This window comes from Cygnus olor, chromosome 11 (genome assembly GCF_009769625.2).
Source record: "Cygnus olor isolate bCygOlo1 chromosome 11, bCygOlo1.pri.v2, whole genome shotgun sequence".
Taxonomy (NCBI): Eukaryota; Metazoa; Chordata; class Aves; order Anseriformes; family Anatidae; genus Cygnus; species Cygnus olor.
In genome coordinates, this window is record NC_049179.1 from 11817688 (window position 1) to 11830918 (window position 13231).

The window sequence follows — 13231 nt, forward strand, 5'->3', positions numbered from 1 at the left end:
CTGATTGCAGAATTTATTCCCTCTGCTGAGAAGCCATCTTCTCACTTTTTGGGAGGCGAACAAGAACCATTGGAAGAATAAAATCTGCTGCCATGTATCACGCTAATGATCACGGTTCTCATGTTGCTAACATTTAGCTTTTGCTAAGTTAATACAACAAGAAAGCACTTAATAGCCATTTTTTCCCCTGTTGACACACACTGTCCTCTTGGTATTTCTTGACTGAAAGACTGCAAGAAAAACCTGGCTTTGTCTTATTAAAATTAAGGCCTACTGGACATAAAAATCAAATCAGTACTTCCAGAAATTAAGGCATACCATTTTTCATTTACATCAGTGCAGACTTCTTTACCTTTCTGCCAGGGGTGAAGGGCATGGCTGAATGATGTGTTTTTTTTCCATCTCATTTATGTATTGACTGTAATAAGGGCAGACAGGTAGGCCTATACAAGCGCTGATTCTGTCAGCAACCAAAGTTGCCAGGACTGTGAATATTGTCACTTATGGATTGATAAATGGACTACATGGACTAATTGCATTTCAGCCTCTCTGGACAGATGGCAAATCTTGCAGCCATATGGCAATTATTTCCACTGCACCAAAAGCATATTAACACTTACCAAAATGTTTAAAGGAATAAGATAATCCCTTTTTTTTTTTTTTTCTCCATGAACTGGGACAAAAACAATTGGCTTGGAAGGGCTGGTGCTCAGGGCCAGGCTCCCTCCCAGGGTTCCCACTCGGCACAGGCTCGATGCCGGGGGGCATCACACTGTTATTGATGAAACTACCCGGGTGCACCAGGTCGCAGCTGGATATAGCACTGCTACTACAGCCAGAGGATAACATGCCTCACTGCAGCTGTTCAGCATCGCCCTTGCGTAGTTGCCACTATTTGCTGCTTGATATTCCAGCTGCCCTGAGAGTTGGCGGCACTGGTACATGTACTTACTTTTCCAAATCCTTCTCTCTCTGGTCTAAAACACACTGGAGTTATTTTCCTTATATTTTTCAAGGCAGCCGCCTGGCCCACGCAGACGCAGAGGACAGCCCCCCACACATAGCAGCAGGGTCTCTGCAGGAAGACCATACATGCACTGCATTCATTCAGCTGTCTCATACCTGCTCCCAAGAGAGGAACCAGCTTGGAGAGGGCAGCACCATGCTCCAGCAACACTGTGAAACCACCCCGATTGGCTGGATCGCAAGCAGAGGCTCATCCCGCTCAGTGCCAGCCAGATAAGCCATGGCTAAGTTCGGCAGTGCCACTTCAGCACAAAGCCTGGAGCTCATCACATTTACCAAAGGCAAACAAAGCACTCCATGGGTGATAACGTCAGGCCGACACGCATCCCCGATGACACAACCTGCTTACAGCCATGTCCTTTATTAATACTTCTGCTGTAGAGCTTTGAACTTTTATAGGATTTAAGTGGTGGCGAATTCACCCTTGAAAACCACAGGAGAGTGCACGCAGGAGAGCTGATCCTCTCTGTTTTAAGTTACTGCTTATTTATACCGAACAAATGTGAGCAAAATCAGCTCAATAAATTCTAGATGGGCTTTTTATGCCAGAATAATAAGCTATATTACACAATTCCAATGATTTATTTTTTCTTCATTTTCAGAATTGAACTCTGAACATTTGTTTTAAAATAGGATTAAAAATCATCTCTTGTATTACACAGCAATTTGTTTCAAGTGTGCTCTCCTGGTATGAGACTCCTTGCTAGCGGAGGCAGATGCCTCCCTTGCTGGAATAGACAAAGTGCATGCACCAGCTTCCCAGTTGCCTTAAGTAAATTATAGCAAGTAAAGAGCTGGGAACTGTGCTCTTCATAGAACCCGTGGTCTAAAATTAGTGCCTGGTGTTAGCATGCAGCATGGATCAACTGCTCACACAGCCACTGCAGATAAGGTGCCAATTGGTGAGAAATTCTTACTAGGCTTTTTGCACGTTCACACTTTAGCACCCCAGGAATTCGATCGATTTGTCTCATCAGGCCTCTATTACAGATCTCTAAACACTGTTTTCTTTTAGGAAGCTTTACTACCCTTAAGCAGCAGCCAAAAAAAAAAAATTTCAATTGCTCATTTCTCCCTAGACAAACAATTGGCTGCCTTTATTTCCATGTGGCCCCCCCAGCAAAACGCTGCTGCCCCACTAGGCTGGGCTGTGCCCCACAGGGAGCCAGATGCAGCAGCACCACGGAGCAAGGACAGACAGAAGGAGATGGAGACAGAGATGGAAGGGAGGACAAGAAACTTAGATCTGGGGTGCAAAGTCTGGACCAGCCTGCTTAACTCCCATAAATCAGTCATTCTCTTAAGGAATATGAGGCAACACTGAGCCATCCAAGCTGTGCCCAGCCGCCGTGAGCCTGTTCTCTCCTCTGGCCAATAATTCAGAGGACATTCAATAATGGAGCTGACGAGCATAAACTCTTTCCAGTACAACCCCGTGTCATCTATGCTAATCTAACAGTTATTTGAAAGGGCACTGTAAATCAGTGCAATGCTGCTTTTATATTTCGTGGGAGAAGCCTCCCAGAGTAGCACTATCTTGCTGTACCTCCTAAGGACAATGGTGCCAATTCATAAGGCAGAAAGGAAAGATCAAACAGGGAATGCAAAGTGGATTAGATATTTTGATTCCGTTCCAAACTCTAATACTCTAATTTGAAGCTTAAAATATAAGAACTTTGGCAATTCCTCCCCCACAGAATTTGAAATGCTAATTTCTAAGTCAATGGAGAGAAGTTCTTGCAAGCAGATCTAAACAACGCACACGCAGGGTTACTGCTTGGAGACCAAAATTTCAGATCAGACCTTCTCCATAGAGGGAAAAGCAGGTGACCACAGCCATGGGAGAGGTGGTTACCCTGGGCATCATGAGGGGCTCAGTGCAGCCAAAGAGGGCTGCAAAACCCTCTGCAAAACCACGGGCATTGCAGAGAAGCCTGGGGAGGACAAGCGGGGTGAGAGAGCCTGGTGGGAGCATTGGGCTGGGTACTGCTAATGAAGTCCTTGAGAGCTGATGCATCTTCTGTGATGTGCAGTTCTGAAGGCCTCAAAAACCAGCTGCTAAGAACTGTCTGCATCTGGGGAACATCTCTGAGCATTGCAACGTGAAGGGGGCTGTGCGGAAACTTTAAAGATGTTATTTGTCCTTCAGATCTCTCAAAAGTGAAAGGATTTTACATTATGCACAAAAGCCCATTTGCCTGCTCTGAAGCACAGAGGAAGGTGGAAGAGGCACCGAGAGAAGGCTGACAGAGGACGCACAGACCCACGCAGACTTCGGATGTGCGCAGGAGGCCAGTCTCGCCACCCACCCCCAGACCACTTCCCCGAACCAGCAGCTCCCGTCCTGGAGCGTGCAGTGTGACCCTTGCCCACAGCTGCTGTGGTTCCTTGTGCCTGAGATAAGAGATTGAAGCTTTTAACTGAATTCCCTTGAATTTGGGTGGGTGTAATGAAGTGTCAAGTCCCTGTTCTCAGCCAAGCCAGTTTCTGTTTGTCTTGAAAAAGACCATAAACCAAATTAGAGTCTTTTTAAGTATTAGCGTTTTCAGAAGATCCCTTAAATACAAGCTTATGGAGACCACCTCTATAAATGAACAAGAGAAACAGGGCTGTCTCCTGTAATGGACTATACACAAGTGACAGACAGCTGTCAAGCACGCAAGATAAAATAATCATGAAGGGCGAGCTCTAGTTCACCTCTGTGCCATAACATTTAAGGCAGCTAAATCTCCTTTATTGTACCATGAAAGAACAAATTTCTCCCTCTTCCAGCTGGAAGAGGGGATTAGTATGACAATCATTGGATTATACGTGTACATAAATAGTGTCCAAAGATGCCTTTATCTCCTGTATACCCAAGGGCAGCTGTTGATCTCCCCTGTGAGCTCCTTGGGGCTGCCTCTTCTATGCAGAAGCTTCCTGGCAGGTCTGGGAGTGTTTTGGCTTTCTGGTGCCAGGGGTTTGGCATAAGGGGAAGGTGTATGGTGGGGACACCTCTTTACCCCTCTCCTGGAGGTGCAGTATGTAGGTACATCCCAGTTAGACAGGGGACAACACCAAGGCAGGGGGACACAGAGAGCAGGCAGATGTAAATCAATGTATAACTAACATGAGGTCTCTAAGCTGTAGCACCAGCAAGCTTTGCACTAGTGCCTGAGCTACCTACCAGAACAGGGTTCCTGCCTCATCTTTGGGCATCATCATCACCGATAGGGACAGTAGTCGGGTGTCCCACTCCTGTGTTTCCCCGCACACCCTGCACACAGCACAGCGGCCCCTGCACAGCCCTGGGCGCTGGTGGGTGAGATGTTGCACAGCTCAGCTCAGAGCATCTCTCCCCCCCTTATTATTTTTTTTTTCAAATGCTCTCATTGACAGTTTTCAATATCACAAAACAGATCACATGTTCCCACTTAAACAACTGCAGGGAGACATTTTAGATGTGCGCAACAGATTTATAGTGGGAAGCCTGAATACAAAATCCCAATAAAACAGACAACAATAAAGCATTGCTGTTGCAGACTATAGAGCAACTCACCAAAAGCAAAGAACTTGACTCAGTCACTGCAATGCAATTAATACGAAGGAGAGAGCGTGCATCTTGGTTGAAGCACCACGTTTCCAGAAAGAAAAGCCTTGCTGAATACTCCCAGCTCTGGCTACACTACCTGTCCCTCTTCCAAGGCAGGAACAAGCAGTAATGAATACTGAAATTAAGATACTCACACCTCCACATGATGAAATTAATGTTTCTGAGTCTTGCAAGACTTACATTTCATATTTTTCCCCCAAATACAGTGTTCCATGTCTGTTGAGGATCTACTGCTAAGCGTGAAACAGAGGCAAACAACAAATATTTACACAGTAGGCACTTATACACACCATTTCACAGTCCACAAGGAAGGATCCTCAGCGCAACTAGAAGTAGCTTTAGGAAAAAAATATTGTACAATCTGGCTACATATTCTTGAATGTATTCCAGAGAGGCCTTTGCTGTCTTTCTGCATTGATGTACTAAATCTGGTCTGATAAGAACGCAGTGGCAGGACTCCTATTATTATTATAATGCAATCCTAATGGGAAGCAACATCTAGCAGCTCCAGAGGGCTCTCTCAGACCCCTCGATGTGTAGGCAGAGGAGTGCAACTTCTACAGAAAATTTCTTTCTGAATTGCAGCAGGGTTCGAGTTTCTAAATCCTGTAGGCTGTGGTGAGAATTCCAGACGGAAATAAAACAGTTTGTCACTTCAGAAATTCTTACAATCTTGCATTTTGATAAGCTGCATCAAATAAATAACATCAGACTGGCGTGTGGGGGAGGCAGGAAAGGAGGATGAGTTGCCACAGAAGGGAACAGGCTTTGCACAGTAACCAGCAGCCACTTCTGCTCACACCTCCACTGCCAGGCCCTCTTTCCCCTGTGTCAAATCTGCTCTCTTCTCCATGATAAAGCCACAGTTGTTTTGCAGCTAAAGCTCCTAGCCTTGCCAGCCTTCACCATGAAGCCCACAAATCCTACAACACCTACACAGCAGAGCCTACTGCTCCCGTATGAGTCATTAAGCAGGCTGTCCCGCTTAGTGATGTCATCCAGCAACACCATTTTTTTTAAACAAATCCTAAAACGCCCAGAGCATCAATTATTTAAAGTATTTCCTTCATTTTAATCCTGACCCCAGTGGCAGAATTACCATTACGAAGCATTTGCCAGTGATGCAAGAGGGCCCGATAGCCCCTAATAGCTGCTACGTCAGTAGGAGCGAGCAGCCAGCCACTCGTGTCACACATGAGCTAAGCACAGAGCATCCAAGCCAGCAGCATTGGGCAAATCTTTCTCCTACCAGCAGTCAGAGAGCAGCTAGGATGCGTCATCAAAAATATAATCAAAGATCAACTGCATCATCCAATCTCATCTCGTACATTTTGCATGAGTAGCTGTTACACAAGCCCTCCTCAAGCCGTCCCTAACCTGCACCGGGTGATGTGTGGTTGCGGTGCAGCAGTAACCTCCCCTGATGTTAATGGCCTATTCCCTACCTAATTGCTCTTGCCATTAAAAGTGCTTCTTTAATGCTCAAGCTTAAATGCTTCCTGTCTTTGTTTGAAGGCAGTGCCCTTGCCCTGCCACATTCTGAGATTTAATAACAGGATTGTCAGCTATTTACAGCACAGAGCTGAATTATTGGGAGAAACTTTGCTGAAATACGTTCCCTAAGCACATTTACATCCTAAAGAGCCACCACCAAAGCACAGTATAAATAAGCCGCGTGCTGTATTTGCAGTGCACAAAGGTGATGGACAGCATTCAAGGTGAAAGCAGGCAGGGATCTGACCACAGAGCAAGCTTCAGCACCAGAGACCTTCCCACTCAGCAAACTCCCTATCAAAAAGTCAACAGGAAAACCAACAGCTGATTCAAAATGCTTATGCTTCCTTAAATATAGTTTCAGGGGTGAGGCTATTTATTGTAGGCACTGCATTAATACAGCCAAAAGAATGAATAAAAAGCAATGCAGAAAGTCACGCTGCCAAACCAGGCTGATGCCCTTGCTCTTGGGTTCTCAGCAAACTCATTGCTCCTCTCTGCCCCTTTCAGTCATGCTGGGAATGTGCTCAAACAATTTAAGACAATTTGTCAGACCTTGAACCAGTTAAAACAACTTTCAGTTTAAAGGAACTGAACATCAAATAACTTTTTAACATTTCAAATGATGCTTTTGTTACCAGGAGACCTATTCACGATCCTCTATTCAAATAGAAAGAGGGGCTTGAGGGACATCCCAACTTTGGGGAGGATATTTTATTTATAAGCTTCTTCTCAAGTGACAAACAAATTAACAGCAGTAATTAATTAGGCTAGTAGCTAAGAGAAACTTGACTACGATCACTCCCTCTGCATTAAGTTTTCTTTTTGTTCACCTTTTCTTCAACATTGACTACCTGAGCAAATTTTGGTGAAATTTGCACCAGGGCATTTGAACCAGTTGTACTGGTGGATTTTTCCTATTGGAGCTTGTTGAAGTTATCTCTAAACCCACTGTCTCTCTCTCATGGCAGTCATTCATTCATCATTTCTTCCTGCTCCTCTATTAGCTTGTTTTGCAATTTCTCCCAATTTCTCATTTTCCTCAGCTCTTACTCACCCATGGGATTTTTGCCCTAATTCAGTTATGTGCATTTATCTGCAGTGTTACAAACTCCTCAGATAATTGTGCATAAAGGGACAAGGGCTCTCGCCTGATGGCAAACCTGTGTGAAAAGCTCCAGCATGAGAGGTTTGCTCTCACCTGAACACACCACACCAGCTCTGAGCACACACAAATCCTTATCACGGTCTATCCACATTGTCTCCACCCCAGGTCTCCAAGCTCCCTGCCTCTCCAGCCTTATTAAAATTGTGTTAAACTTGTTAAAGAAGCTACAGAGAACAGGTTTTATAAACACCATTGAGGTCAGCTGAGTTCTCCCATCCACTTCAGTGAACTCAAGATAAAGCTTCAGAACTTAAAGCCCTCTGGACCTGACTTTTCCACTGGATTTTGTACAAACACCTCCTCGATCTGCACACAGAGATGCTAAATTCCCCGAATCAGAACAGCAGCCATTTATACCCACTCTGCAAAAAAATGGGAATAGCTACATAAGGAACGGACGCTGTGAAGAATCAAGCATTCCCAGGAAGCTGCCTTGAAAATCCCAAGATTGACAGCCTTAGCGTCTGTCAGGTCTCAGTCTCTTTCCTTGAACACCAACACGATCACCAGTTGGATGCTGCCTGGTGTAATCTACCCCCCTGAGCTATGCTAGGATCTGAACTGAAGCTGCAGACCATAAAACCCCCTAAAATAGTCCCACAGCGCCAACTGGGCTGCCTGCCTTGCCCCAGCCCTGTCTGAGGGACACCAGCTTTGCGGTCGCAGCCAGGTGTTGTTGCTTTGGGAGTGCAGTGCTGTGGCTGCTCAGGCACATCCAGCCCTGTTCCCCCCTTCCCTGGGGACAGATGGCTCGGCCAAACTTCGGAGGGAGGCAGCGCGAGACTCCCATGGATCCCAGCGGGAGCTGGATGAAGGCCAAGGTGAGTTTCCTCTGCAACACGCCATTCCCCGCTATGGAGTGTCTTAGGCGAAGCTTATCACCATGGTATCTAAAGTACTGCCGGTACCGGGAAAGGCCAGCTTGAACAGCGTCCAAAATTAATGCCTTCCCATAACACTAATTTCATTGTATCTTTTGCCTCTGTCACCTTTTTCTTTCCTCATCCTCCCTTTTGTCTTTGTTCCCTGGATGGCTGCAGCCATCCATTGGCCGATGGACACTGCTGCTGCCAACAGCAGAAGGGAAAAGTGCAAGGCAGTCTTTCCTGGTGCTCTTAAATGTCACTGCATAATAAAAGCATTACATATGACTGCTCTCAGAAATATAGGCTCCCAACCGTACCTTTTCATGATAAACACTACAGGAGGGACAGAGTTTTGCTCATGGGTCCAGAAGTCTCCTTAAGACGAGGTTACTTCATCGCTGAAGCCAGGCTTGGAAACTCACCTTCTGCACCTTCCTGGGGGAGGTGGGGGCCCGCAGCCCACCTGGGGCAGGCAGAGGCACCACATGGGTTGGGGGGCTGCCAGCCAGCCAGGGCTAGTGCACCACGTTAGCCCCTGTAGAAGCAGCACAGAGAAGCAGCTCTCACCAGCCACAAGAAATGTGTGCTAATTCATCATTAACCTATATAGCACGCACATATACATACACATTCATGCGGCTTTTACATCGGTACGCAGCTTTCTGCAGTAATTTCTAACAGTCGGAGGCCTGATTTTCATTTGATGTGATTTATAAAAACTGATTTGAAACTCAAATTTATTGCTAGAGAATATTTAAATTAGTGGAATTTTAATCCAACAGATAATATAAATAACAGCTTCAGCAGCAGTGATTTCCACATCTAATCCAAACTGGGTACTTGTCACATGCCTCATAACAAGAAATATTTTGTCACTGACAGATAAGGAAATACAAAGACACTAAAGAAACGAAAATAGTAAAAGAATGTAAGCACAGAGGAAGCAACTAGGCAATACCTCCTTAAAATCATCTAATAACTAAGTCTGAGGCATCTTTCTAACTGGAAAGTTAGCTTATACTGCTTAAATTGAGGTCAATTGAATCAGATGCTGGCTATTAGATTAGTATGCACAGCTCACGGAAATCGGAGCCCTAGACAAGCTTGCCATTTTCTTGGGTTTGTTTGGACTTTGTTTGCAACACCAAGACACAATTCAAGCTATTTTCAGACAAAATAAAGCCTCTGCAATGGGAAATTTGTTGTTACATTGTGGTTATTTAAATAGCTAAAGTTTAATCCCTGGTACTGTTGAGGTAAGGACAGTTGCCAGATATGTTGGGTAGAAGAAAGCAGTGATTTAGAAAAAGTTTTTTTCTACAAAGTAAACATTTGTACAGTGGGAGCTCAAACAATGGCTTGACCCAAAGACAATGGTTTTTGGTCAGCAGGAACCTTCACATTGACTTTAATGAGCACTGAGGCAGACTTTTTTGCCTAAACACCTTAAAAAAAAAAATATTGTTTTCACATCCCCTGAATTACATGCATTAATTTTTTCAAACATGTAAATGACTTTTGTAAAACTTGACACTACCTTGCTGCCTAAGTTGAACTAAACCAACAGTTTAAATAGCTCAGCTCACAGCTAATAAGCAATTTAAATAGCTTTGCTGAGCTCAAGTAGCTATATCAGGTTTCATAGCACCATCAGTCACTGCCAAATCCATAGGCAGCATTTAAATGAATCATTAGCAATGGTCACCCCCCCAAAAAAAAAAAATCGTTTAAGTGCTAAGAGTCAAATTATTGTCGCAATTTCGTTGAGAACCTGCCGATGTGACACCAGAGCATGCCCAGGAAGCAAACCCTGCTGGAATTCCTGGGACAAAACCTGTTCCTTCAGATACAAAAGGCTGGGCACCGTGCTCCCATCGCAGAGTGCGTCACGGGGACAGACGAGTACAAAGGTGCCCATTTCACAGAAGGCAAGGCTGAAGCACACCCAGGTAAAGGATTTGCCAGTGGAGGTGGAGCAGGGAGGACACAAGGGGTGGCTTCTGCGTCAGGTGTGCTGAGCCCCTGCTGCAGTAACCTGCACGGGCAGACTCTGAAGTTCTCTACATCGGAAAGGTGGATGGTGAGATAATGACGGGAGACACAAAACATATATCCAGCAAACACCTCGCCTGCACTCCGTACAGAGCGTACGAGTGTGTACAACCCATGCTGAAACCCCAGGAATGAATGGTGTCAGGAGCTTATTCTTCCTCCCCAGCATCGGTGTCAGGCTGAAACGACTCAATCGAAGTCAAACACGTTACATCGGGGTATCGAACCGGACCGGCGAAGGTGCCTCATACCTCTGCAGGTGCCATGGAGCAGGGCAGCACAGACGGGTGCAGCCACAAGCACACCCGGGGCACTCCAGAGCCCCAGGCCCCAGGGAAGCTCCGCGGGCAGAGCAGCACTGTGCTGAGCCAAGGGCCAGGGCATTGCTGCTACCTGCCCCACGGCTCCCTCCACGCCACAGCAAAACTTCACAGCTGCACTCATCCACCAGCACAGAGCCGGATCAAACAACAACGACAAACCTATTTGTTTTCAGAGACACACGGGTAAAAAGAATGGGGGCGAGTTCCCTTGGGCTTGATGTTTCTGTCCAGCCTGGGCTCAGTGGGGCCATGCTGCTCCAGCCAGGCGTTGATGTTTCCTTCCACAACCCCAAGCTGTAACGCTACCTCTGCTATTTCCAGTGGAACTTTACATAATGAAGAAGAGCCCCTCATAATCCTGAAGTGAAACATCGGGAGACACTCTTCGGATCTTATTTCTCCCCTCTGACCCTGCACTCGTATTCAGTACTGCTAGGTATCCGATTCAGGCACATGCGTGGCATTTTAATTCATTATTTATCCACACTGTCTCAAATGGTAGCACTTTGACAATAATCAACGCATCTCGAGTGGGAGGCTGCACAGCTGGGAGCAGCATGAGGATGCCCAGAAAGTGGAGAACGGTTCCTTGCCACAGGGGGGTGAGGAGAGGCAAGGAAAAGGTGTAAGGGACAACAATAGGATAAAAATAAAGCAAATTAAACGTGTGGGTTTGGAATCCCCCAAGACATTCTGGTCGAGAGGATGGGTCTCTAACCCGCATGCAGTTCCAGCCGAGAGCACCACGTTAACCTCCCTTTCCTACCGTTCAGTTCACGAACTGCTCTAACGCCAGCAAGCGGTTTTTGCCCCCTATTAAACTTGGAGGCTAGGAACACGGCACGGCTGATTTTCGGAAAGCTCAGGCTCAATTCTCCGGGAGGAAAAAAAGGAGGGGTGCGTGTGCGGGGCAGCTCTTTGCCCACACCCCCGCACGGCTCCCGCGGTCCGGGCAAGTTGGCGGCGGCCCGCCCCCGGCGGGGAGCCCAGGCAGAGCCCAGCACGACCCCAGCGCACCCGCGGAGCCCCCCGGGGCCGGCAGCGCTGCCCCCGCCGGGGCCCCCCAGCTCTGCCCGGGACCCCCCAGCTCTGCATGTGGCCACCAGCAGCGTGCCCGAGCTGAGGTTGTATTTTTTTATTTTTATTTTTCTTAATTTTTCCCCTCCGCTGCGCTCCCACCCCCGCCGGCGCGGCTCGGGTGGGCGCCCCCCGGCCGGGCGGTAAGTGCTTAATGAATTAATTGCTTTAACGAACCGCCGCCTCCCGGCTCGGCAGCGGCCGGGGCGCACCTGCGGAGGGGCCGGGGCGGGGGGCGAGCACCCCCGCGTGGAGCCGGGGGGTGCCGGGGAGGGGGCGGGACGCGGGGGGCGCTGGGGGCCCGGCGGACTCACCCCATGTCTCGGCACCTCTCGGCCGGGGCGGCGGCACCCCCGGGCGGCTCCCCGCGCTCGGCGGCCGGCGGCGGCCGCGTCCCCACTTCGCACATGCGGCCGCCCCGCTGCCGATCCCGCTCCCGCTCCCGGCTGGCTGCGGCTGCACGGCGGCGGCAGGCGGCGGCGAGGCGTCCTGCTCCTCCCGCTCCTCCTCCTCCTCCTCCTCCTCCTCCTCCTGCCGCCGCCTCCCTCCCCCCTTACATAACCTCCCTCCCGGGCGGCGGCGGCACCGAGCAATCTCCCGCCGCCCCCTCGCTGCTGCCTGGCGGGGGGGAGCGTCCCCGGGACCCCCCCCCCCGGCTCCGGGACCCCTCCAGCTCCCCGGCCCCGGGCACGGGCAGGCGGCGGTGGGGGGAGTGGATGAAGCGGGGGGAACCCCCGAGGGCTTCTCGGTGCCCACCCCCGTGGATAAGGGGACGAAGGTGGGGTGGGTTTAGGGTGGGGGTGACCGGCCGCGGGGGCCGGGGTGGTGAGAAAAGTTTGGGGGAAGTGCCGGGGGGGGCCCGAGCACCGGCTGCGCTGTCCGGCTGCCGGGAGCCGCAGCTGCTGGGGGTGGGAATGGGGGGACACACAGCTGGGGGGGCACCTTTGCGCTCTTTTCATCCCTTTCGCCAGGGAAGCGAAGAAAAAATCCCACTCCCCCCCTTTCCTGCCCCGCCGCCCCGTGTGATTTTATGACGATAAATTGGGATGGTTCCTTCCCACCGAGGGCAAAATGGCATCACCGTGGGAGAGCCGTGTCCTGGCTGCCCCACCGCCAGGGTGACACTGCCGTGGCACTGTCACGGGACACAAATCATACAAAAGCATACAAAAGCCACAGCCCTGCTCGTGCCGGTCCTCACCACACAGACACCGCTGTTCTCTGCTGGGGACAAGGCGCCCCATCCACACATCAGGGACGATTTTAACTTCTCCCACACGATGTTATAATTAATACCTTGCCATCAAGAGGGATTACTTTCATCTTCCTATTATCTCGCGTAGATTTATCCTTTCTTTCACAGAAAGTTTGGAAGCTGTGGGGCAGGCTTTAGGTTTGCATGCTTTAACCTTGTGCGCAGTCGCTGGGGTTATGCCCAGGATCAGCCGGGGATCCCATGGGGACCATCAGGGAAGGAAAACCTCACCAGCAACCTAACACCTTCCAGCTACGGACCATGGAGCTGCCTCGCTCTCTGACAGCCAACTGTTGGATGTCTCCTGATGCCTGGAGCACCAAAACGGAATTTCAATCCTATATGCTCAAATAAAGTCAATGCAGTAGGGAAAAAGAG

General features: G+C 48.9%; 1 protein-coding gene across 2 annotated transcripts in view; it reads right to left on the reverse strand.

Moving 5' to 3' along the window:
* The window catches only part of HOMER2 (homer scaffold protein 2), a 54367-nt gene extending 42280 nt beyond the window's left edge, over positions 1 to 12087 (reverse strand). Inside the window, exon 1 of one of the 2 annotated variants that reach the window (XM_040569829.1) lies at positions 11913 to 12087. In XM_040569829.1, coding sequence (XP_040425763.1) covers positions 11913 to 12007 — 95 coding nt within the window. In that variant the 5' untranslated portion in view covers positions 12008 to 12087. The remainder of the gene's footprint in view (positions 1 to 11912) is intronic. The other variant, XM_040569830.1, reaches the window with a different exon arrangement.
* Between the last annotated feature and the right edge of the window lie 1144 nt (positions 12088 to 13231).